The 25,120-nt window shown below is 39.2% G+C and overlaps 2 protein-coding genes across 5 annotated transcripts in view; both read right to left on the bottom strand.

Moving 5' to 3' along the window:
• The window catches only part of LOC140186827 (kinesin-like protein KIF21A), a 132,211-nt gene extending 122,337 nt beyond the window's left edge, over positions 1–9,874 (bottom strand). For all 3 annotated transcript variants that reach the window (XM_072241438.1, XM_072241441.1, XM_072241439.1), the window contains exon 1: positions 9,501–9,874. In XM_072241438.1, coding sequence (XP_072097539.1) covers positions 9,501–9,547 — 47 coding nt within the window. In that variant the 5' untranslated portion in view covers positions 9,548–9,874. The remainder of the gene's footprint in view (positions 1–9,500) is intronic.
• Positions 9,875–20,460: 10,586 nt separating this feature from the next.
• The window catches only part of abcd2 (ATP-binding cassette, sub-family D (ALD), member 2), a 45,051-nt gene continuing 40,391 nt past the window's right edge, over positions 20,461–25,120 (bottom strand). For both annotated transcript variants that reach the window (XM_072241160.1, XM_072241162.1), the window contains one exon: positions 20,461–23,992. In XM_072241160.1, the coding sequence (XP_072097261.1) occupies positions 23,782–23,992 (211 nt within the window). In that variant the 3' untranslated portion in view covers positions 20,461–23,781. The remainder of the gene's footprint in view (positions 23,993–25,120) is intronic.

The following is a 25,120-nucleotide window of genomic DNA, read 5'->3' as shown; positions in this document are numbered from 1 at the left end:
AACTTCAGTTTTTCCAGTTGAAATTTATTTAGAAAATCGCACAATTCCTCAACTGCTTAGAACAGTGCATACATTATTCTTTGATAAACAAATGCTGACATTTTTGTTTCAAATAACTGCTGACATCCTATAACTGACACAGCTTTTCGCAAAATACTCCAAATTAATTCCAACTAAAAAGCTAACAAAATCTGAGATAGTTTCTTGTCCGAATTATGAAATGAGATCTTTGGGACCCACGGCTAGTCATAAATATGTTTCTGTTCAATTTCTTAGATTTACCGTAGTCTTCGTCCCATTGCAACTTAAATGGTTACTTCAACAAATGTTGCACAGCCCAATTTAAATTTCCTGTAACTTAATTCTTGCACTATTTTCAATTTCTGCATATTAGTTGCATTGCTTAAGGTAATTATTTGTATAATCAAAATTATATTTAGTATAATAAACATTAGTATAATCAAAAGCAGTTTCCGCACATTGACACAACTTACAAAATGTTTTCAGCAGGGAAGGCAACCATTCCACCCATCAGATCTGTGCTGGCTACACACAAGAACAATCCAGTTAGATCTAGATGCCTTGCAAATTCCTTCTTGTCAGATACTTAACCAGCTCTGAATACTACAGATGAATTCTATGACTTCCTCAGCCTAATTTTATTGCAGAATTAGAATCACTGACTTATAGGATCTAACATTTGTTGTTTCACAGCAGCAGTACAGTCCAAAGACAAAGAAATTAATAAGTAATTAATAGGGCAAAAATGGAATAACAACAATATTCATGGATCATTCAGAAATCTGATTGTAGAGGGGAACAAGTTGCTCCTAGATCATTCAGTGTGGGTCTTCAGACTTCCTTCTTGAACGTGGCAGGACTGGATGATGAGGCCTCTAGGTAATGGATAGCACCTTCTTGAGGTACCACCTTTTGAAGATGTCCTCAATGATGGGGAGGGTTGGGCTTATGATTGAGCTGACTGAGTCTACATCCCTCTGCAGGTTCTTGTGATCCTGTGATGCAAACAATTAGAAGCCGCTTCATCGTACATCTATAGAAATTCTCAAGAGTCTGTGGTGATGTTCTAATCTCCTCAAACTTCCCAACAAAGCAGAGATGTAGGCATGTTTTCTTTGTGACTGCACGGATACACTGACCCCAGATATATCCTCTGAGAAATTGATGGCCACAGACAAAAAAACAGGGCAAGTAGGAATTACTCCTCGTGTCATTTTGTGTAATCTTCATATTAACTTGATCCAACTACTGATAACAGTTTATCTATCTTCAGTCTATATCTTTAAGTACCCCTACCCAATTCTCTCGCAAATTCCTTTATTTCCATGAAAAACAGCTTCAGCTTCTCCATTCTATTGGCTTCCTCATCCACATTTCAGAAAGTCATTCTGCATTCTCTGAAGCTTCTACACTTTTCCCCCTCAAGTGTAATGTAGGGAAATAGGCATAATTCTGACAAGCACCATCCCACCCTGCAAAAACTCATTTCACGGAGGTAGGACCATCACCCCCACCCCCCGCAACCCCATAATTCCCCCCCCCCACCCTGGTCCACCTCCAAGGGCGTATGTATATAGGACATTTGATTATGAAAGAACACAACAATTTAATTGATCTCATATTGAAACTATTTACATATATATATTCCTTGTTGAGTATTTTGTTGGCAGTCTCAATGCTAATAGCTAAATGCTCATGCAAATTGCTTTTCTATTTCTTTTGGAAACTTTCCTTGTACTGTGATGTGGCTTGCTTGGCAGATTTGAACATTTTGCCAGAAGTCTCAACCTCATAGCAGTCTGTGTCAATGAATTTGTTAGTTTTGCAAGACATCAGATTCACAATTATATTATATTATCATGGAGTCTTTTTTTATTCTATTACAACTTTAAGCAAATCTACAGGGAGTTTTTGGCCTCATCACGTAGGACATCAATAGAGTAGCTCCTTAGCAGCTAGCCAGCTAGTTTAAATAACATTAGTTATGCTAATGAACGAATGACACATGATAAACTCACCTCAACATGTCCTTTACAGTCCTAACCCAACATGGGCAATAGAAAAGTCACTGTTGCAAATAGTGCAGCGAGCAAAACTGTCATTATTTTTTACCCCTATTAGGCAGGGGTACACTTTAGTGTAGTCTGGGGTGAAGTACGCTTTATATTTTCTCTTTTTGGAACACTCTGCCATGGCGCTGCAGGACACCAAACTGAACTGATGGACAATGAAAGAGGAAGAGAGGTCGACTATAAAGCCCGCCCTCAGAGAAAACTGATATCCACTTCGCACAAAGAAAGACCAATCAGGATGCTCTCTCTGTCATTCTCTCACTAGGTCTGTCACTCGCTCTCTCTGTCTCTCTCAAAAAAAATCAATTTCCAGGATATTGTTTATAATTTGCGGGCGTCAGGGAGCCGCTATCAATACGCGGGAGACTCCCGGAACTTCCGGGAGAGGTGGAATGTCTGTGTTTCATTCAAAGATAAAAGAACATAAAAATGCTGGAAATGTTCCGAGTTAAAGCACCTGAGTTAATGTTCAAATCTGATGAAAGATTATTGGCCTAAAATGTGAAGTTTTCTTGTCCTTAACACATAGCCTGATTTATCATTTCCATGATTTTCATTTTATTTCAGTTTTGTAGCATCGTTTTTTTTGTTTCTCTTTTACCAAAAGTCCTTTGCTTGCTCAAACCATTGTTCTGTACTCTTGACTTTATTGCCCCCATATTCTTTTTTCTTCCTGCCTGGTACCAACTTCCAGGGAAATCAATTCCAGTAATCCAGGAACATTCTTGACCTTGGTTGCTCTGTGTAGTTTAAATGTTCTGCCTATGACCTTAAGAGTTTTCTCCAAGTGTTCCCATTTTCTCCTACATCCCAAAGAAATGCCAGTTGGCAGGTTAACTGGCCACTCAGAATTGCCACTAGTATGTAAGCGAGTTATAGAATTGGGAGGGAGGTGGGGAGTTGGAAATGTAAAGAGAATATAAATTGGATTAAATTAAATGGGCGGAAGTTGGTCAGTGCAGACTCAGTAAGGTAAAAGATCAATTTTCAAAATGTATATTTTCAAAATAATATACTTCCCTACAGTCTGAAGTAACCTTTCACTCCTACACCTCCTATTACTTCATTTAGTTTTCCATCAATGCTGTTACAGTCCCTTTTATTGAACAGCCTGCTATGTGGTAATTTATCAAAAACTTGCTCAGTTCTATCCTCACTCTTTCCTAAACATTTTCCAACACCAAGATCACATTTACCAGCCTGAAGTTACTGTTCCTAATCTCTACATCCTTATCTGAATATTTCTAATCACCTATACTCCCTGTCAGCAACCAAGGATGCATTGCATGTGGACTTGACAATTTATCCACCTTAAATCTTCCTTGAACTTCATCAATTTTATCCCATCCAGAATTAGAACAACATCTTCCTCTGCTGAGAGCCAGTAGCCTTATCTTTACTACCCATCCACATCTCACCACTTTCCTTAGTCATCTTGTGTCAATCATCTGTGAAATGCTCTTAACTTTCCTGAAAGGTCTTGCTTGAATTCTCTCCACCTGTCTCCCTCATGGGAATGTATTAAGGCTGTAACTGGAACAATGTTCCAACAAAACTCAAAAATGTGACAGCCAACGACTCATCTATCCAAACCCTCTTCACATCTTTAACATTGCGTTTACTGATAACAGATCTTAGTGCTCCTATGATTAATCACAGGGAGTGTAAGCCAGCTGGCCCAGTTCCACCACCTACTGTGAGCTCGACTAAAGGATGTCTGTACCAATATCTGTAGAACAAGAACTGATTAACTTCCAAATCCTAACAAGTCAAGATTTTGTTACTCTACACAGTCACACTTAGCAACAGTTTAACAACAACTGCTGTTAAGCACTGACAATAACCCTTTTTCATTGTTACTTTCAACATCATATTCAAATATTGTGTCCAAATCTCTTGGTTTGACTGCTTTGCCTATTAAAAAAAAATTGCTATCTGCTCAGTGCCAAGTAAAGGCTCCATCTTGCTGGTTTTTGAAGCACATCAAGGCACAGACCTGGGACAGGGAGGTTGGTGCTGAAATAACTGGATCAAACACCCAAACTATTAAGGAGGCTCCTGTACTGAAGAGGAATGTTAAAAACTCAAGTCAAATCTTGTACTTCAATTTTTATCCTCTCTATCACTGCCAGACAAAAAGTATAATCAATCCCCTACACTTAAAAACTAGAAAGCCACTTTTGCTTAATTGTTTCTATTCAGATTGATACTGAACACGGACGATAATAAACTGAAGAATCTGTGCCTTATATAAAACCAAAGAAACAAAATCATCAGCGTCTGATTGTGGTTGAAAAAAGCATTGAAACACAAAGAGGAGTAGTTGGTCAAACTGCTCATCCTAAATCTGCTGATCCTGCAAAACAAAGTTGCTATAAACTCAGCAGATCAGACAGCATTTGTGAAAGGAGAAACAGAGGGCTATTTCAGATTGAAAACCTTTAAATCAGAAATGGGAATGTAAGAAAGCAAACAGAGTATCAATGACAGAATGGGTCCTTTGCTGATGAGCAGTTGATGAAGCCACTTGATTGACAGATTTATGACAGAAGCTGGTACCTGGAATAAATGGACACATACAAACTGCAAAGCACATATTAGAGCTCTGGGAAATGCCCGTCAGATCAGTGAGCATCAGCTGAGAAAAAATGTGTTGGTATCACAGGTAGATATTCTACAGAACCGGTCAGTTCTGATAAAATGTAGAAAGTGAGTTAGTTGAAGCTGCTGATTTTCACCCAGATAAGGAATTCTGAGCAAACAGTATAAGCTAAAATGATAAAATAAGACTTTCAAAAGCAAAGATAGCAAGCACTTGTACATCGCATTTCAGAAGCTCAAGGCACTGAAGAAATATGATGCTAATTTAATTATTAACCAGTGATACTGAAATAAAAGTTAGCCACATGGAATTAAGTTACAGAACAGCCATCGCATCACTGCAGAACAGATAAAGCTCCAAGGGAGTAAACTCCATATTAATGTTCCTTTGTTAAGAGATTCTAACCTACTGTTTGGGAAGAACTGGAGTGAAATAACTGACTAAAATTGCTAATTACAAACCAGGATTTATAGTAAAAAGGCATCCTGAATGGTTTTCAGAATTACCTATTTGCTCTGAAATAAGAATATTTTGGAAAAGGTTGATCAACGGATCATAAATTCCAAAGGCATCATACCAAGGCTGTTGCACAACTGAAATAAACATTTCCTCTCCACAAATACGTGGCTTAATCTTCGAGAACTTCCAGCATCATTTTTACTTTATTAACTTGATGCATTAACAATAAACAACTGATTTAACAGAGTTAAGGTTATTAACGCACAATGCCATAGACAAATCAGAAATTAATAGAAAGTAAGGAAAGTATTTTCGGTAGACAGTTGAATGAAGATGGGCTGTCTAAAAGTAACAAAGAGTGCCTTATGAGATACTATATGCTTGATATTTAACACAAAACGCTAAACATTTATGGAAACTAGATTTCTGAGGTAAAATAGTACATAAATACAATGCATACTATTTACCTCATCAGCACAAGTCACTAACTATACTTAGCAGTAAAACAGGCATCAGTCTGTACAAGGAGCTGCAGTGCCAACAGTATAAAATGAAACTACACAATTGTTTCTTTGAGAACTCACATTTGTGTCAGTCGTTGATACAGAAGGCAAGATTCTGATTTCCCTAATTAGTCGCAGGCTCTCATCTATCAATTAGTAAGATACTTGGGCCTTCCAAAGTACAAAATAATTTTTCCAAACATTCTTCCATGGCATGTTAAAACTCAACATGAAAATATCGAATCAAGCAAAATTCTAACACCATTGAAAGCCACAGTGCAAACCAATTATCATAGCAGCAACAGAATTTTTGTACTGCGGTATTAGATACCTGATGCTTAATATTTTGATGGAAAAGTTCACCATGATACTTTGATAATGTTTGAGATATTTAAGAAATCAAGGGATACAAGATTAAGCTGGAAAGTGAGACTCAAAGTATCAGTCATGGTCTTACCGAATGATAGAAAATGAGAGCAAGTTGCTGAAAGGGCTATTTCTGTTTTGTTTCTTACATGAATGAATGGGCTTTGAAGGTTCAATGCCCTTTCTGCTGATTGTCAATATCTTACAATCACATTCGCCAACACCGTTTCAAGTTAAAGCACAACTACAGTAATGGTTTTATTTGCTGTACAGGACCTGAACAGTCATATTTTCAGTCTCACCAAACACCAAAGAGGACTGCACAGTTGCGTAGCAGCTTGTGCAATCACTTTATAGCACCAGCAATTGATGTTCAATTCCTGATGTTGTCTGAAAGGTGTTTGTACGTTTTCCTCATGACCAGAAGGGTTTCCTCCCAGATTTCAAACTGATTTCACTGTAGGTTTCAATGTACATTACACATTAAACTAATCTTTAAAAAAACTTTGAAGATGGCCAATGAAGTCCCACTTCTAGCTTAAATTTTTTGTGCTATATTCTAAACCAAACAAAAAAGTTATATTCAGAAGCAAACTATAAAATGTCAAGAATTCCTTTTCTCCCACAGATGCTGCTTGAGCTGCTGAGTTCTCCCAGCAGACTGTTTGCAGCAAAAGAATCAGCAAGTCACATCTGTGGAGTGAAATCTATCCAGTATAAATTTTTTAAAATTCCACTCCACTTTTGTAATTTCTGACAAAACTATTTTGTAGAATGAAGCAAATAGACATGACAATTATATTTTAAAAAATGGTTCAGATTCTTCTTCTTCTTCTAAAAACAATCATTCAATGAAGAACAGATGAATACACCAATTTATTCTATTTACTTCAAGTACAGGTCGATCTTCACTAATCTGGCACCATTGGGACCTGAGGAGTGCCGGATTAGTGAAAATACTGAACTACAGAAGGATCACCTTAAATATAATCAGTGCCGGATTATCGAAGGAACCAGATTACAGGTAGTCGGATTAGTGAAGGTCGACTGTACCTATTTTGATTATTAGTATACAGAATACCGCAAATAATCTAATTAAAGGATTTAAGTAATTTTGGAAAATGAATACCATTAACTAGGTCCTCCAAAATTCAACATAACAACTCAAAATGTAATACATTTGGAACTCCATGGTGGAGATCAGCTGCACGCAGAAATGATTGAAGAATTAATTCAAGAGATGACTCTTCGCTGCCTTTGGAGATAACTGGTCTATAATAAGTAGTTTCACACTTTATGTTCAAAGAGCTCATTTGAGAGTGTATTGAAGCGACTGCAGTTTCCTTTTAAATTGCCGGACCTTTCCTAAAATTTAATATTGGACAAGTAAAGGCATGCTGTTCAAAGTAAGACACAAAATCTGCCAAAGGAAAGGCTGGCAATACCAAACCCTAAACAAGAACACAAAAGTAGTCTCAAAATGCTTTTTCGACTGCATAACCTGAAAGATCACAAGCACACACATCTTCTGAAATGGGCCTAAATGCACCAAATGCAACAAAACATTTGAGAAAGCATTAATGAATGGAATCTGATTTCAAACCACAAAAGGAGATACAAAAAGTGATCAAATACCCAGTTAAAGGGTTAGATTAAGCAACGTCAAAGGCACCAAGGGGCTGCGGAAAGTCAGACAGATAATTGAAAATCTTCAGCAGAAAGGGCTTTGCAAAAGTTACTTTATTTAAATACAACATAATATACACACACATATACTCAAGAGGCCAAAATTCAAGGACCACAAATATCGAAAAATTAGCAGATCAACAAGAACAAAGGTGCAAGATAGGGTGACCTGGTCCAAGTGAGAACAAATGCTGCAATGTTTTGGATGCACTTTATTTAATGAAGAGCAAAGCCTATCCAGGAATGTTCTAGAATTGCAAACTGTAAAAGGGAGCAAGTGTGGCAGTGGTTTTCCAGTAGATTATCGGAGGCTTGAGCAAAGGTCAATTAGGGTCAATGTTACATTAATAGTGGAGGTAAGTAAATGAAATTACAGAACCAATGGCTCTCCTGAAGGCATTTTTTCCCCATTTCTTGTTGAAATCAAGAGAAACAGCTTGGACATATTTGAAACTATACCACAGGAATGAAGAATAGTTTTCGATGCAAACAAGGCATATAGCATTCTGCACAACATAGATGTCACTGTAAATATATCCCACAAGGCCATTCAGCCCATCACGTCTGTTTGGAAAAAAAGCCCCCAAGCCTCACCCTACAGAATCAGCTCTTAAATAGTCCATTACAAAACATAACACCTACTTTTGCACACAGAGAAAATTGTGTGCCCGAATCATTGCAATAGACATCTCAAAACATGATCCTATTATACATGTATTAGATAAGCCAGGCAGCTTGGCTACATTTGTCAGCCAGGGACAGAGTTGGAATTTTCAGCTAGACAACAGAATGTGTGTGGGATTCAAAGATAATGGCTTCAGTCAGTGCAACATTTTGTCAGTGGAAACTCCAGTACTGCATTTATACAAAGAACAGGCAAGTCGTAGGCTGTGAAGTAGGCAGCATGAGATAATGAAGGTCCTGTAAGGTAGAGCTGGATGTCATCAGAAAACACATACAATTAATACTGTGTCTTCACAGGATGCCGTCATCAATGGACAACATCTTATTTTCTCTCCAAAAATCACTACATTGTGCACAATAACATCCATCGTTTTCTGGGAGGAGTGGGGGTGGAGGAGGAGTTGATATCATGTGATTGGAGAGATAAACACTAAAACAGCATGAACCTGCATAAAACCGTGTTTATACATTAAACAGCCTTGCTTTTTTTAAAAAAAAATTTGCACCCACAGTTGACAAGCAATAAGAATGATGTAACAGAACAACCATTCGGAATATTTGAAATCAAACCATAGAAATAAAAGATAGCTCACTTTGAGATGAGACGAACTACTTAGTACAGTAACATGCAACGCATGGAAAATAATTTAAGCATAAAGCCGATCAGTCTATTAAGCCTTAAAAGAAATCTAACTAGCTTAACCTCGGCGTCCAATGCTGGATATGGTGCTTTGTGCCTCTTAGCTTTTCAAATGTGCAAATCTGATGAGGATTCTTACCTCTGCCATCTTTAAGGCGGCCAGTTCTGAAACGCTGCATGTAATGTTTTCTCATCTCGAATCCTTCAAGCAATGACTTGAAATCTAGACCTCCTTGCTTCTCTCTCCCCTCCCTTTTTATTCCAAACCCATGGAAGTGTAGGCTGAAAAATAACAGTTTCATCCGACCTTCTTTGCTCATCGCTGAAAAAAAATCCAATCTACCGGCATATTTCAAAACGACACAAAATGCTATGTATTTGAATGACAAGCAATCGAAGATTTAGCTGGCAATGTAAAAAACACGATGCACGGCGGAAAAATAGATAACCTGTCCACACGGCCTTACCTGACAGCCACTCTGACAGAGCAGTCATCCTGACCAGGCGCCGCCATTGTACCGACTCGGTTCAGAGAGCAAGCCTCTTAAAATAAAACCTGGAGCGGGGGAATGAGAGCCACTCAACGCACTGCCTTTCTCCCTGCGGATGGGAGGCTCTGCCGGGAGCCCATCCGATGTGGAGCCGGGCAAGATTGAGGCTGGACAGAGCCAGACGACGTCCTTCTCATCCCCTCACTACAACGGGAGGTGAAGGAGTGGTCGCCGGTCACCCCGTCGGCGCCGTCTACAAAAGCTCCTCCCACCCCCACGATAGCGCCGCCACCGCCGCCGTTTCAGCCCCGCCGTCGATCCGCAATGCGCCGCCAGAGCCGAGCACAGCCACACAGAGGGGCGCGAACCGCCCGACGCGGCCCCTCCCCCCGCCTCTCACTATTGGCTGAGCCGGCCACGGCCCAGCCCCGCCCCGACCCCTGTATCGTAGGGCAATGGCGGCCACCCTCCTGCTGCGGAGCAAGATTTTAAAAAAGAAACCCCCACGGACGAACGACTGAAGCGCTTTTAATGTTAAACCGGGCAAGCGGAAAAAGTAAACAACCCCAACCTGAAGCAAAACGGGGGGGCCGAAAGGGCCAACTTCGCCTTGATGGATGGCAAGTTGTCCAATCAGAGGGTTGGCTGTTGCGTGACGTCCGCCAGGGATTGATCAAGCACCTGGCAGGTGGTGGTGTGGCGCGGCGCGGCTGTTCGGCATCCTTGGCATGATCTGCCGCCAACCTGACAGGTGCCATCACAAGGGTAGCACGGCAGTCATGCAAGGAAGCACCTCTGCTTTCAAGTCGTGCATGGGATCGTATCCGCCGGGAAAGCGCTTACTGATCCGGTGGGTTTATTTCGGTCTGCTCGTTTAAAAGTCATAAATAAATAAAACCTAATATATTGCCAGATGCACAAGTACATGTAGTAGACAGGTGCAATGAAAAACTTGTTTGCAGCATTAAACAACAATATTTTTGTTTTAAACAAACATTTTAAAAAAACAAAACAAAAAGTCCATTTTAGGTTAAAAAGTAATTAAAGTAAATTTAGCAATTAGGGTCTTGCCGGTCGGTGCAAGAACTGAATCATTGGATGCAAGTAACTATCCTTGAACCTGGTGGTGGTATGAATTTCCTGCCATGGCAGCCGCAAGAAGATGGGATCTGGTGGGGATCGTTGATGAGAGACGTTGCCTTCTTGAAGCAGCGCCACCTATACTAATGGTAGAGAGGGATCTACCGTGCCGTACTGAACTAAATCCCGATTCTCTTCAGCTTCTTACGTTTCTGCGCATTCAAATTTTCGTACATAGACAGAGGAGCAGAATTCATCTGGCCCATCGAGTTCGCTCCGTAATTTAATTATGACTGATCCTTCTTTTTCCCCTCCTCAACCCTAGTTACCGGCCTTCTCCCCGTAACCTTTGATGCCATGTCCAATCAAGAATTTATCAATCTCTGCCTTATATACACCCAATGACCTGGCCTCCACAGCTGCCTCCGGCAACAAATTCCACAAATTCACCACCCTTTGGCTGAAGAAATTTCTCTGCATCTGTTTTGAAAGGGCACCCCTCTGTTCTGAGGCTGTGCCCTCTTATCCTAGACTCTCCCACCATGGGAAACATGCTTTCCACATCTACTCTGTCTAGGCTTTTCAACATTCAAACGGTTTCAATGAGATCACCCCTCATCCTTCTGAATTCCAGTGAGTACAGACCCAGAGCTATCAAACATTCCTCAAATGATAACAGTTTCATTCCTGGAATCATCCTTGTGAACCTCCTCTGGACCCCCTCCAATGCCAGCACATCTTTTCTAAGATGAAGGGCCCAAAACTGTTCACAACACTCAAGGTGAGGCTTCACTAGTGCCTTCTAAAGCCTCAGCATCACATCCTTGCTCTTGTATTCTAGACCTCTTGAGATGAATTCTAACATGGCATTTGCCTTCCTCACCACTGACTCAACCTGCAAGTTAACCTTAAGGGTGTTCTGCACAAGGACTCCCAAGTCCCTTTGCATCTCAGATCTTTGGATTTTCTCCCCATCTAGAAGATAGTCTGCACATTTATTTCTACTACCAAAGTGCATGACCATGCATTTTCCAACATCGTACAAACCCCATTTCCAGAAAAGTTGGGATATTTTCCAAAATGCAATAAAAACAAAAATCTGTTATATGTTAATTCATGTGAACCTTTATTTAACTGACAAAAGTACAAAGAAAAGATTTTCAATAGTTTTACTGATCAACTTAATTATATTTTGCAAACATACACAAATTTAGAATTTGATGGCTGCAACACACTCAACAAAAGTTGGGACAGAGGCATGTTTACCATTGTGTTACATCCCCTTTCCTGCTAATAACACTTTTTAATCGTTTTGAAACTGAGGATACTAATTGTAGTAGATTTGCAATTGGCAATTTTGTCCATTCTTGCTTGATATAAGACTTCAGCCGCTCAACAGTCTGTGGTCTCCCTTGTCTGATTCTCCTCTTCATGATGCGCCATACATTTTCAATAGGAGATAGATCTGGACTTACAGCAGGCCAGTCAAGCACATGCACTCTGTGTCTACAAAGCCACGCTGTTGTAGCCCGTGCAGAATGTGGTCTGGCATTGTCCTGCTGAAATAAGCATGGACGTCCCGGGAAGAGACGTCGCCTTGATGGCAACATGTCTCTCTAAAATCCTAATATACGCCTCAGAGTCAATGGTACCTTCACATACATGGAACTCACCCATGCCGTGGGCACCGATGCACCCCCATCCCATCACAGATGCTGTCTTTTGCACGTTTCGCTGATAACAATCTGGATGGTCATTTTCATCTTTGGCACGGAGAACTCGACACCCGTTTTTTCCAAAAAAACTAGCTGAAATGTGGACTCATCTGACCACAGCACACGGTTCTACAGTCTTTTGGTCCATCTGAGATGAGCTCGGGCCCAGAGAACTCACCGGCGTTTCTGCATAGAGTTGATGTATGGCTTCCTCCTTGCATGATATAGTTCCTTTCTTTTTAAATCTTTTTATTGAATTAGTACACAAAAGGTAAACCATATAGGCACTGATACACAGTTGCAATACAACCTTACAAGAGATATTAATACACAAAAACAAGTTAGTACAAACAGTGCAGTTTAGATATAAAATAACCAGGTAATATAATAGCATACTAATTTTCAAATATGTCAATAAGGAAACCCCCCCCCAAAAAAAACCACCGTGCAACTAAACTAAAAAGCAAAGCAAAGCAATGGGCTAACTAGGTATCAAGTAGAGTTAAACAACTTAAAACAATCACGTCCTCAAACCCGACCTCCATTAAAAACAGTTAAAAAGAAGGGAATGTAAATATGGCCAGAGAAAGAAAAAAAAAGTTACATTAAATGAAAATGTTGAATAAAAGGTCTCCAAGTCTGTTCAAATTTAACTGAAGAATCATAAAGATTACTTCTAATTTTCTCCAGATTTAAACATAGTATCGTCTGGGAAAACCAAAAAAAATGTAGTTGGAGCATTAATCTCCTTCCAATGTTGTAAAATACATCTTTTCGTCATTAAAGTAAGAAATGCAATCAATCTATGGGCTGAAGGGGAAAGATTACTGGAAATTTTAGGTAATCCAAAGATAGCAGTAATAGGATGGGGAGAAATATCTATATTCAATACCTTAGAAATAATATTAAAAATATCCTTCCGAAAAGTTTCCAGAGTAGGACAGGCCCAAAACATACAAGTTAAGGAAGCTATCTCCCCATGACATCCGTCACACAAAGGGTTAATATGAGAATAAAAACGAGCTAATTTATCTTTAGACATATGTGCTCTATGGACAACTTTAAATTGAATTAGGGAGTGTTTAGAACAGGTAGAGGAAGTACTAACTAGTTGTAAAATATGCACCCAGTCATCCACCGGAATAATAAGACCCAATTCCTTTTCCCAATCTGACCTAATCTTATCAAATGGAGCTTTCCTAAGTTTCTTAATAGTATTATAAATAATAGCCGTTAGACCTTTCTGACATGGATTAAGGTTAATTATAGTATCTAAAATATATGTAGGAGGTAGCGTCGGAAAGGAAGAGAGTATAGTACTTAGGAAATTTCTAACTTGGAGATATCTAAAAAAATGTATTCTTGGTAAGCTATATTTGTTAGATAATTGCTCAAAGGACATAAGGGAACCATCTAAAAATAAATCCAAAAACCGTGAAATACCATTAGTCTTCCAAATTTGAAAGGCACGGTCAGTGGAAGAGGGAGGAAAGAATATGTTACCTAAAATAGGAATCGCAAGCCCAAATTGATTAAGATCGAAAAATTTTCAGAATTGAAACCAAATACGTAAGGTATATTTAACTATCGGGTTACAAATCAGTTTACAGCGTTTCAAATCAAAAGGAAAAGAAGAACCTAAAATGGAGCCAAGTGCATAACCCTGAGCAGATTGTAATTCCAATACTACCCATTTAGGAATGGATAGTGTATCTTGATCAAGTAATCAAAATTTCATATGTCGAATATTAATTGCCCAATAATAGAATCTAAAGTTAGGTAATGCGAAACCTCCATCTCTCTTAGCTTTCTGTAGATGTATTTTACGCGTAATACAGTTCCAAGTTGTATTTCTGGATGCAGCGACGGACTGTGTTGAGTGACAATGGTTTTCTGAAGTACTCCCGAGCCCAGGTGGCTATAATTGTCACAATAGCATGACGGTTTCTTAGGCAGTGCCGCCTGAGGGCTCGAAGATCACGCACATTCAACAGTGGTTTCCGACCTTGCCCTTTACGCACTGAGATGTCACTGTAGATGTTGAAAGACCTAAATTCTCTGCAATCTTGCGTTGAGAAATGTTCCTTTTGAACTAACAATTCTCTCACGAATTTTGGCACAAAGGGGTGAGCCACGACCCATCTTTGCTTGCAAAGACTGAGCCTTTGATGGACGCTACTTTTATACCCAGTCATGATACCTCACCTGCTACCAATTAGCCTGCTTAATGAGGAGTCTTCCAAACCAGTGTTACTTGAATATTCTGTGCACTTTTCAATCTTATTTTAACTCTGTCCCAACTTTTGTTGTGTTGCAGCCATCAAATTCTAAATTTGTGTATGTTTACAAAATACAATTAGGTTGGTCAGTAAAACTATTGAAAATCTTTTCTTAGTACTTTTGTCAGTTAAATAAAGGTTCATGTGAGTTAACATATCACAGATTTTTGTTTTTATTGCATTTTGGAAAATATCCCAACTTTTCTGGAAATGGGGTTTGTATTTAATTTGCCACTTTCTTGCTCATTCTCCTAATCTGTCTAAGTCCCTCTGCATCCTACCTGTTTCCTCAACACTACTTGCCCCTCCACTAATCTTCATATCATCTGCAAACTTGGCAACAAAGCCATCTATTTCATAATCTAGGTCATTTACATACGGCAGAAGAAGTGGTCCTAACACTGACCCCTGCAGAACACCACTAGTCACTGGCAGCCAACCAGAAAAGGATCCTTTATTCCCACTTACTGCATCCTACCAGTTAGCCAATGCTCGAACCATAGAACACTACAGCATAGAAAACAGGCCATTCGGCCCTTCTAGTCTGTGCCGAAACTCTATTCCGCAAGTCCCATTGCTCTGTACTCAGTCCATAACCCTCCAGACCTCTCCCATCCATGTATCTATCCAATTTATTCTTAAAACTTAAGAGTGAGCCTGCATTTATCACATCAGATGGCAGCTTGTTCCACACTCCCACCCGAGTGAAGAAGTTCTCCCTAAACCTTTCCTCTTTCACCCTAAAGCCACGTCCTCTCATATTTATCTCTCCTAATCTAAGTGGAAAGAGCCTACTCGCATTTACTGTGTCTATACCCCTCATAATTTTGTAAACCTCTATCAAAAACCTTCTCATTCTTCTATGCTCCAAGGAATAAAGTCCTAACCTGTTAAATCTTTCCCTGTAACCCAACTCCTGAAGACCCGGCAGCATCCTAGTAAATCTTCTCTGCACTCTTTCAATCTTACTGATATCCTTCCTATAGTTAGGTGATCATAATATGCTGCAACTAACAGGGAGAGTTCATTTTCTCCAGTATTTAACTTCTTTGATAGTGAATCAATTAGTGCCTTAGTAGTGATTTTGTTGGTGTAGCACTTTTTTTTTTTACAGGAGGTACCATTTTTAACCCGAGGACAACAGGGCTTGTCTTTGACTCCTGAACATGAACAACGACCCTACTCACAGAGAGTCTTCATCCCCTACTGGAACCTCTGAGATAAGCAACCTGAAGGCAGGTTCAGGTTTTCCAAATATGCAATCATTAAGATATTTTATGGGCTATTCTCTCATGTTTCAACTATTCTCTCCAGAGCTGTCAAGTAATATTAACCCTCAACTCTTTCACAACAGGATCAATCCAAGTGGCTGCAACAGATCTCTCCATCTTCTCTCAACTTGCTGCTCACTACTTCATTAGAGATATCAACCAATTCACCCCTCTCTAGGGAATGTCCTAGTCCTCCACTACTTTGATTTCGGTGAACAGGTGCCATCTAGAACATGGACTTCTCACAAGTGCTGGCAGCCATTAACTGCACACCTTAAGGGCACCCTTTAAAAAATGAAATTCAGTCAGAAAAGGCTTCCATTCCCTCAATTTAAAGGTCATTGTAAATCAAAACATGCTCATTATGGTGACAACACATTTCAGAAAAATGCACTGAACACATTCAGTTCCTAGCTCTACTCAGAGAGATAGATTGAAGGGTATAGGAGCTATTCTCTACATCATTTGCTCCTTATACCCAAATACTTAAATATTCAACAACTGAATGGAAATACTATAAGATCCATGAGAAAAATAGAAATATAATATACAGCCAAAGATTGTCTGACATAGACTGGCAAATGACACTTAAAGGATTGACGGTGGATATGCAATGGCAAGCATTTAAAGGTTGCATGGATGAACTACAACAATTGTTCATCCCAGTTTGGCAAAAGAATAAATCAAGGAAGGTAGTGCACCCGTGGCTGACAAGAGAAATTAGGGATAGTATCAATTCCAAAGAAGCAGCATACAAATTAGCCAGAGAAAGTGGCTCACCTGAGGACTGGGAGAAATTCAGAGTTCAGCAGAGGAGGACAAAGGGCTTAATTAGGAAGGGGAAAAAAGATTATGAGAGAAAACTGGCAGGGAACATAAAAACGGACTGTAAAAGCTTTTATAGATATGTAAAAAGGAAAAGACTGGTAAAGACAAATGTAGGTCCCCTGCAGACAGAAACAGGTGAATTGATTATGGGGAGCAAGGACATGGCAGACCAATTGAATAATTACTTTGGTTCTGTCTTCACTAAGGAGGACATAAATAATCTTCCAGAAATAGTAGGGGACAGAGGGTCCAGTGAGATGGAGGAACTGAGCGAAATACATGTTAGTAGGGAAGTGGTGTTAGGTAAATTGAAGGGATTGAAGGCAGATAAATCCCCAGGGCCAGATGGTCTGCATCCTAGAGTGCTTAAGGAAGTAGCCCAAGAAATAGCGGATGCATTAGTGATAATTTTTCAAAACTCGTTAGATTCTGGACTAGTTCCTGAGGATTGGAGGGTGGCTAATGTAACTCCACTTTTTAAAAAAGGAGGGAGAGAGAAACCGGGGAATTATAGACCGGTTAGCCTAACGTCGGTGGTGGGGAAACTGCTGGAGTAAGTTATCAAAGATGTGATAACAGCACATTTGGAAAGCGGTGAAATCATCGGACAAAGTCAGCATGGATTTGTGAAAGGAAAATCATGTCTGACGAATCTCATAGAATTTTTTGAGGATTTAACTAGTAGAGTGGATAGGGGAGAACCAGTGGATGTGGTATATTTGGATTTTCAAAAGGCTTTTGACAAGGTCCCACACAGGAGATTAGTGTGCAAACTTAAAGCACACGGTATTGGGGGTAAGGTATTGGTGTGGGTGGAGAATTGGTTAGCAGACAGGAAGCAAAGAGTGGGAATAAATGGGACCTTTTCAGAATGGCAGGCGGTGACTAGTGGGGTACCGCAAGGCTCAGTGCTGGGACCCCAGCTGTTTACAATATATATTAATGACTTGGATGAGGGAATTAAATGCAGCATCTTCAAGTTTGCGGATGACACTAAGCTGGGTGGCAGTGTTAGCTGTGAGGAGGATGCTAAGAGGATGCAGGGTGACTTGGATAGGTTGGGTGAGTGGGCAAATTCATGGCAGATGCAATTTAATGTGGATAAATGTGAAGTTATCCACTTTGGTGGCAAAAATAGGAAAACAGATTATTATCTGAATGGTGGCCGATTAGGAAAAGGGGAGGTGCAACGAGACCTGGGTGTCATTATACACCAGTCATTGAAAGTGGGCATGGAGGTACAGCAGGCGGTGAAAAAGGCAAATGGTATGCTGGCATTTATAGTGAGAGGATTCGAGTACAGGAGCAGGGAGGTACTACTGCAGTTGTACAAGGCCTTGGTGAGACCACACCTGGAGTATTGTGTGCAGTTTTGGTCCCCTAATCTGAGGAAAGACATCCTTGCCATAGAGGGAGTACAAAGAAGGTTCACCAGATTGATTCCTGGGATGGCAGGACTTTCATATGAAAAAGGCTGGATGAACTGGGCTTGTACTCGTTGGAATTTAGAAGATTGAGGGGGGATCTGATTGAAACGTATAAGATCCTAAAGGGATTGGACAGGCTAGATGCAGGAAGATTGTTCCCGATGTTGGGGAAGTCCAGAACGAGGGGCCACAGTTTGAGGATAGAGGGGAAGCCTTTTAGGACCGAGATTAGGAAAAACTTCTTCACACAGAGAGTGGTGAATCTGTGGAATTCTCTGCCACAGGAAACAGTTGAGGCCAGTTCATTGGCTATATTTAAGAGGGAGTTAGATATGGCCCTTGTGGCTACGGGGGTCAGGGGGTATGGAGGGAAGGCTGGGGCGGGGTTCTGAGTTGGATGATCAGCCATGATCATAATAAATGGCGGTGCAGGCTCGAAGGGCCGAATGGCCTACTCCTGCACCTATTTTCTATGTTTCTATGTTTCTATTGAGAGTCAGTCTAGCAACAGTTTACAGTGCACACCAAAGAGATAAGGAGAGTTCAAGAAAATCAATGAAAAAAAAAACGGTGCTGAAAATCTGAAATAGAAACACAAGATGCTGGAAACATCCAGTAGATCCAGCAGCATCTATGGAAAAAGAAAACAAATTAATGTTTCAGATCATAGTGAAAAAGAAACAATGTCAAGTTGCAAAGAGGTTGAGGCAAGGACAAATAGGATGAAGGAGAAGTTTCTGATAGGGTGAACTTGGAACACTGACCAAGTTATCAGGTTTAGAGAAAACTTACCAAGGGACATGTAGCAAGGTGCTTGTGGGCCAGATAGCCAGTTACCATGCTGTATCTTTATAAATAAAAAATTAAGTTTCCTAGGTCTTATGGTCTTAAGCATATAAAGCTGAGGTTCTTGATTAATAAAGGCATCAAAAATTATGGGGAGAAGGCTGATAACACCTGTGGAGAAGAATAATAAATCAGCCATGATGGAATGGAAGAGCAGGCATTGGGCCAAATGGTCCAATTCTGCTCCTCTGTCTTATGGTGCTGGGGAGAGGCAATGTGGACTTAATGGCAGAGTTATAACAAATGTCAACAAGAGATCTGAGAATTAAAGGTGTAGATCATTGAAAGTGGAAGGACACCTTAAAATAGTAATTATCAATATGACATCTTAATTTTTAAGGACAAATGCAAGGAACTTATAGTTAGGCTTGATTATATTATTCTGATACTGATCACAACTTTTTAGGAAGAAAATGAAGATCCTTGAGAGGATGCATAGAAAATTTACCAATTTAGGTTCAAGAATCAGACATTTTACCTATGGTATTAGGCCAGAGAATCTAGAATCTGATAGAAATTTAGATACCTTGTCCTGAAACTGTTCGATTACATCATCAAAGGCAGGGCAAAACAAATTTAGGATTTCAGGCAGGAAGGACAGGAGGAGACATAATAGTTCAAAGCAAATGTGGCAATATGCATTTTATGCATAAGATGATGCAAGCAATGTCAATGGAACATTCAACAAAACCTTAAAACCACCTCCATTAGCGTCAATGACCAAAATCTGCTCAAAGAATGTTTTAAAGACCATTTTAAAAAGATAGAGAACACATTTTCAATTCCCCTCTTATTCAAATTGTATTATCTACTTTAAATTATGTACACAATAAAATATTGGTAAAAATCATGTTCCTTTCACTTTCCTGGTTTGTCATCAATTGACTTAATAACCTCTGCTTTTGGGCAGCGGAAATTCTCCAGGTTACACCTCACAGCAATTGAAAGCTTAAATACATACCCAAGGTTTATGGATAGCAAGAATTGTTGTGTCACTGCAAAATGCACACAGCTCTGCCAGTATCACAATGCTTGAATTGAATGTGTGTGCATTTTTGTTGTACACTTTTTTTAAAATGATATTTTCCTGTTTCTGATCTACCAGGCGTCTGTGTGCACATTAGTAGCACAAGGCACGGAGAACAATAATCAATCTCAGTTATTGTGCTTCTGATCCTTAACTGAGTGGGTTGCCCAGTAAAATTACCATCTTTGATATTAGTCCCCAGGGGTATCTGCATTAGGAATTGCATCCATTGAACTTCATGTTCATCTGGTGACTAGTTTATTATTTATGCTTCAAAACTCTTTGTTGTCATGTTTAACATTTCACACAAATAAGCCATGTTTCATGAGGGTTATTTCAAAAGTACGCCACCAACCATGGATATCTTGAATCAGAAATAGTAGTGCCTAAATTCAAGTCTTTGTTGCCTTTTCACTTCAGAGCTTAGTATGCCTTTTTAAAGTAATAACTACAGAAATGAAAGTTCCTGATGATTCAGAAACTTTTAATGTGTATAACAATAAAAGTATTTTCCAAATTACAATACACACGGTGCATTTACATACGGATTAAATAAACAGTCAGTTAAATGCAAAACAGAATTTCACATTCATTGAGGTAATTTTTAAATTCATTTCAGAAAATGCAACTTACTCCTTGCAGTGTTTGGACTGCTCAAATTACGTTTGAAGTCAAGCCAAGATCTCTTCAGATTAGTTAATACAAACAGTACTTTAGATATAACATAATTTGGCCTTGCATATGTATTACTTTGGTTGGTAATAGATGTGACAATAAATATGCACTTTACTGCACTTTGATACTGTATTCATGTATGGTTATCCAATTCTCTTCTCAGCTCCAACACTTTAAGAGATATTCGTAAATACTGGTTGGCAGAAGCAGAATAGAGAATACATTTGATTACAAATGTATATCACATCATTTATTTTCACTTAAGATTGACCACACCTGCCAACAACAGATTTGCCTTGATTAAATGTTGTAACGTTTCTGATTTTTTTTGATAGCAATGGAAAATGTGAAATATTTGGGGTATTTATGCAAAATTTCCATTTTGCTGGTCAACTGTACCAGAATTACCAACTCAACAAAATAATGACCTGCAAATCATGCAATTAATTGTTAATATTTTAAAGTTTCAATATAAAATGTTATTCATTTTAGTTACAAATCTATCAAATCACAAATTAAATAGCTGTGTTCATTCCCATGCACATGCTATTTTTCCATCACATCCTGGTCCAGCCATATGAATAATGTTGGAGCTACTATACATTGCATTTTCACAGAAATGCATGATATTACTTAAAGTTTACATACATCATGCAAAACACATTTTAGAACACAAAGCTGAGTGTGAGGTTCAGTAGTATGGACTGGTTAGAAGAGTGTGATAATTAAACAAAATATTTAATGGCAACACACATAAAAGTTGCTGGTGAACGCAGCAGGCCAGGCAGCATCTATAGGGAGAGGTACAGTTGATGTTTCAGCCCAAGACGTTGACTGTACCTCTTCCTATAGGTGCTGCCTGGCCTGCTGCATTCGCCAGCAACTTTTATGTGTTGTTTGAAGTTCCAGCATCTGCAGATTTCTTCGTGTTTGTGAATATTTAATGGCATGCAAGTACATGCAGATCACCAACTTATCATGAAAGACAAGAGTTTCAAGAATACAAACAGTACATTTGTAAAATTTACACAGAACAGCAAGGAATGATAATGGACCCTTGCAATTTAATACAATAAATTAAAAAAGCTGACTTCAAACTCAACAACTTAGTAGAATCTAAAAGCTAATGGGGAGCACACTCAAGAGTACTGGCAGCCATTTAGTTTTCAGTTCAAATACTGGCTTCAGTTGTGGTTTGAATTCTAATATTCCCCATTGCAAAGTTTCCATAGATTCCATGTTTATTTCATGTATGGAGAGAAGTGTGCTGAATACAGGACCAGCTCTGCATCAAAGAAATACACCCCTAGATGGCCAAACAACAGTTACAAAATCCACAGACTTAACCTTCCTGGCAGGAAAGGAACAAATTAAAAAATCTGATGGTTTATAATTAAAAATAGTAATGTATATAAAACTAGGCATCTCAGTAGTACAGATGTAAAGAACGCCAAGTACATTGAGTAAACATTTTCTTGGAGACAAGCCTCTGCATGAATCAGTTCTAATAAACGCTTAAAAACCTTTGAAAAGAATAAACCCAGAAATAAAAATTGAAAATACTGTGGCGAGCCAACAGCTAATGTTTCAGACAATGACATTTTACCTGCTACGATGAAAATCATAAATCTTAAGCATTAACTCTTTCTCTCACCACAGATGCTGCCCATCCTGCAGAGCATTTCCTGCACTTTGTTTTTAAGATTTCCTGCATCTGCTGTTATTTTGCTTTCAAAGCTCACCTGGGTTTTTCTTTGAAGTCAAAGTACTAAGATTTTCATTGGAAAAATAGATGTAATTAATGGAACCGATAATCCTTTTGTTGAAGGAAAATGTGCGCATTGTGTTAATGTACACTATAATAATTAAAGGGGCAAAACAGGTTATTGACATCTTAAAGCCAGTTGCTTCAGGCAGATGGCACTCACCAAGCACAGTTGGCACCTCATCTAGAAGGAAAACTCTGATTTTAAACCTCCACTGCCTTGTGGCTATACCTACTCATAGGGAAGGCTTCGTGAGTAAACCCCTGAGGAAAAATCTAGAGCTGGAGTCCCTAAGAGAGTCCTACATTGAGTTCAACGCTGACTGGCAACTCATGCAACACTTCTGGTGCCAAACTGTACTGGTCTCTGCCATTTCTTTTGATTCAACAGCCACATGAAAAGGGTGAGACAGCTTGCTTTTCATATCTTAGTAGACAGCCATCGATCCCAGGGGATTGTGGGTTTGCACCTCTGGTGGATTGTGTCCTCTCCGGGGCACAAGCCTGGGCTTCATATTTTACTGCACTGACTTGCCTAACACGTAGACAGCTAGGACCCAATATCTATGGTTGATCTCAACCAACAGAGGACTTCAGTAATTAAATAGAAAACCATCTTACCTTCAAAAAAAAAAGCACAATTTTAGATGCTTTGTACTATGGAATGTGGGTAAACAAATTCATACCTAACAAAAATACAGAAGCTGTGCTGAATATACTGCTTGAGCAGCAGCAAATAGGGACATAACAATTTAAAAAGCATGGCTGGCATGCTAAATCTTATGAGAGATTCAATCACACTGCACTATAATAAAATCATATTTTGATATACAAACTCCTCTCCCTTTCCTCAAAACAATGGATCCTGACAAACAGGACAAAATACTGTTTGTGCTTATTGCAGATAAACTTCTTGAGCAGAGTGGTTAAAAAAGATAGTGGTGTGGTAACAGCAATATCAAAAATCTATCCTGGTCACTTGTACCACATGATAGCTGATACCAAGTGAACAGAAAAGGCGGTTCGTTAGATCTTAAAGCATAGAACCGCATTTACAGAACATGAACCAATTATCCAGAATATGTAAATTCTAGCTTCCTCTTAAGATTTTATTTTTCAAATATGTGCGGTCAAATTCATGAAAAGTTATTTCAATAATGTAAACTTTCCAAAGTTTTACCTACCAGTATTCTAATGAAGTGATGAGGTTATACATCCAAAAGTTAAAACCTGTTTTGCTGAAAGGATTAATGATTCTAAATGAATTGGAAAATCTCATTTTAATTTTGTTTGTGTCATGTATTTCTTTTGCAGCTTTTATTATTCACCATCCATTGTCTGTTATCATTCTTCTGATCCAGTAGTTCTGAGCACAGAGTCTTCTCCCAAAATCTTGCACAGTTCATTCAATCTCTGTTGCATCTGAGGGACTCCAGCCAGTTGAGACTCAAGTCTTTGCTTTTCCTCAGCCAATGAGAGTCGGGTGGCAGTATCCAGTTGTTCAAATCGCCAACCACCCTCCCCATCAAACTGTAATAGGTGTGTGTGGTATTTCCTGCAAAATTAATTAAATCAATCTTACATGATCTCCTTCCAATTTGCAAACACAATTGCTGATGTTGTTCATACAACTGCAACATAATAATGTCCCTGTTCCAAACTTCAATATCATGACTGATGAAGACCAGCATACTAAATGCCTTCTTCACCACTTTGTCTACTTGCAACAGAGTAGTGGATACATCAAGCAGAGCCCAAGTGTCATTGCCTCTAAAGGAAAAGCTTGATCACCTGTCTCACAAACACAAAATACTCTGCAGATGCTGGGGTCAAAGCAACACTCACAACACACTGGAGGAACTCAGCAGATCAGGCAGCATCCATGGAAACAATCAGTCAACGTTTCGGGCCGGAACCCTTCGTCAAAACTGAAGAGGGAAGGGGCAGAGGCCCTATAAAGAAGGTGGGGGGAGGGTGGGAAGGAGAAGGTTGGTAGGTTCCAGTTGAAAAACCAGTAAGGGGAAAGATAAAGGGGTGGGGGAGGGGATAGGCAAAAAAGGTGAAGGAGGAATAGGGGAAAGCACAATGGGTAGTAGAAGTGGAACCATGAGGGAGGTAATAGGCAGCTGTTTTCCCCTATTCCTTCTTCAAAGTATCATAGCCCTATCAAAGTATCAATCCATTTTGATTTCTAAGTTCTACCCAAGTGGTCTTGTTAGATTATTCCACAGGAATAACCTTTCAAAGCACTACTGTTATGCTTTCCCTTATCTGTGGAACATTTTAAAATATTGTAAAGAATGTTACATAGTAGACAGATAACTAGAGTATAAAGAGATAGAAGAGAATCATTTTAAGACATTGCAAATAACTATCATCTATAATCTAGTCCAGTCTGTAGAACAGAGAGCAGGATGTTGCATCCCTGGCAATACTAATTAAAATACGTATTTTTAAATATACAAGTTTAAGGATACACTTTGAAAGAAAACAACTGTGATAGAATAGCAGAGCAGAGTTGGTGGGCTAAATGACCTAATTCTGCTCCTATGCTATAGTTCAAAAGCATGTTGAACATTACATTTACAGTACTCACTTTTAGTAATTTAGAACTCAAATGATTCAACTCCATCAAATCAATGATGGCACAAAGCTGCATTTTTGCATTAGTTTTTAATACATT

The sequence above is a fragment of the Mobula birostris genome, chromosome 23 (genome assembly GCF_030028105.1).
Source record: "Mobula birostris isolate sMobBir1 chromosome 23, sMobBir1.hap1, whole genome shotgun sequence".
Classification (NCBI taxonomy): Eukaryota; Metazoa; Chordata; class Chondrichthyes; order Myliobatiformes; family Myliobatidae; genus Mobula; species Mobula birostris.
Note: the sequence above shows the minus strand (reverse complement) of the source record. Positions and strands in the feature narration are given on the sequence as shown.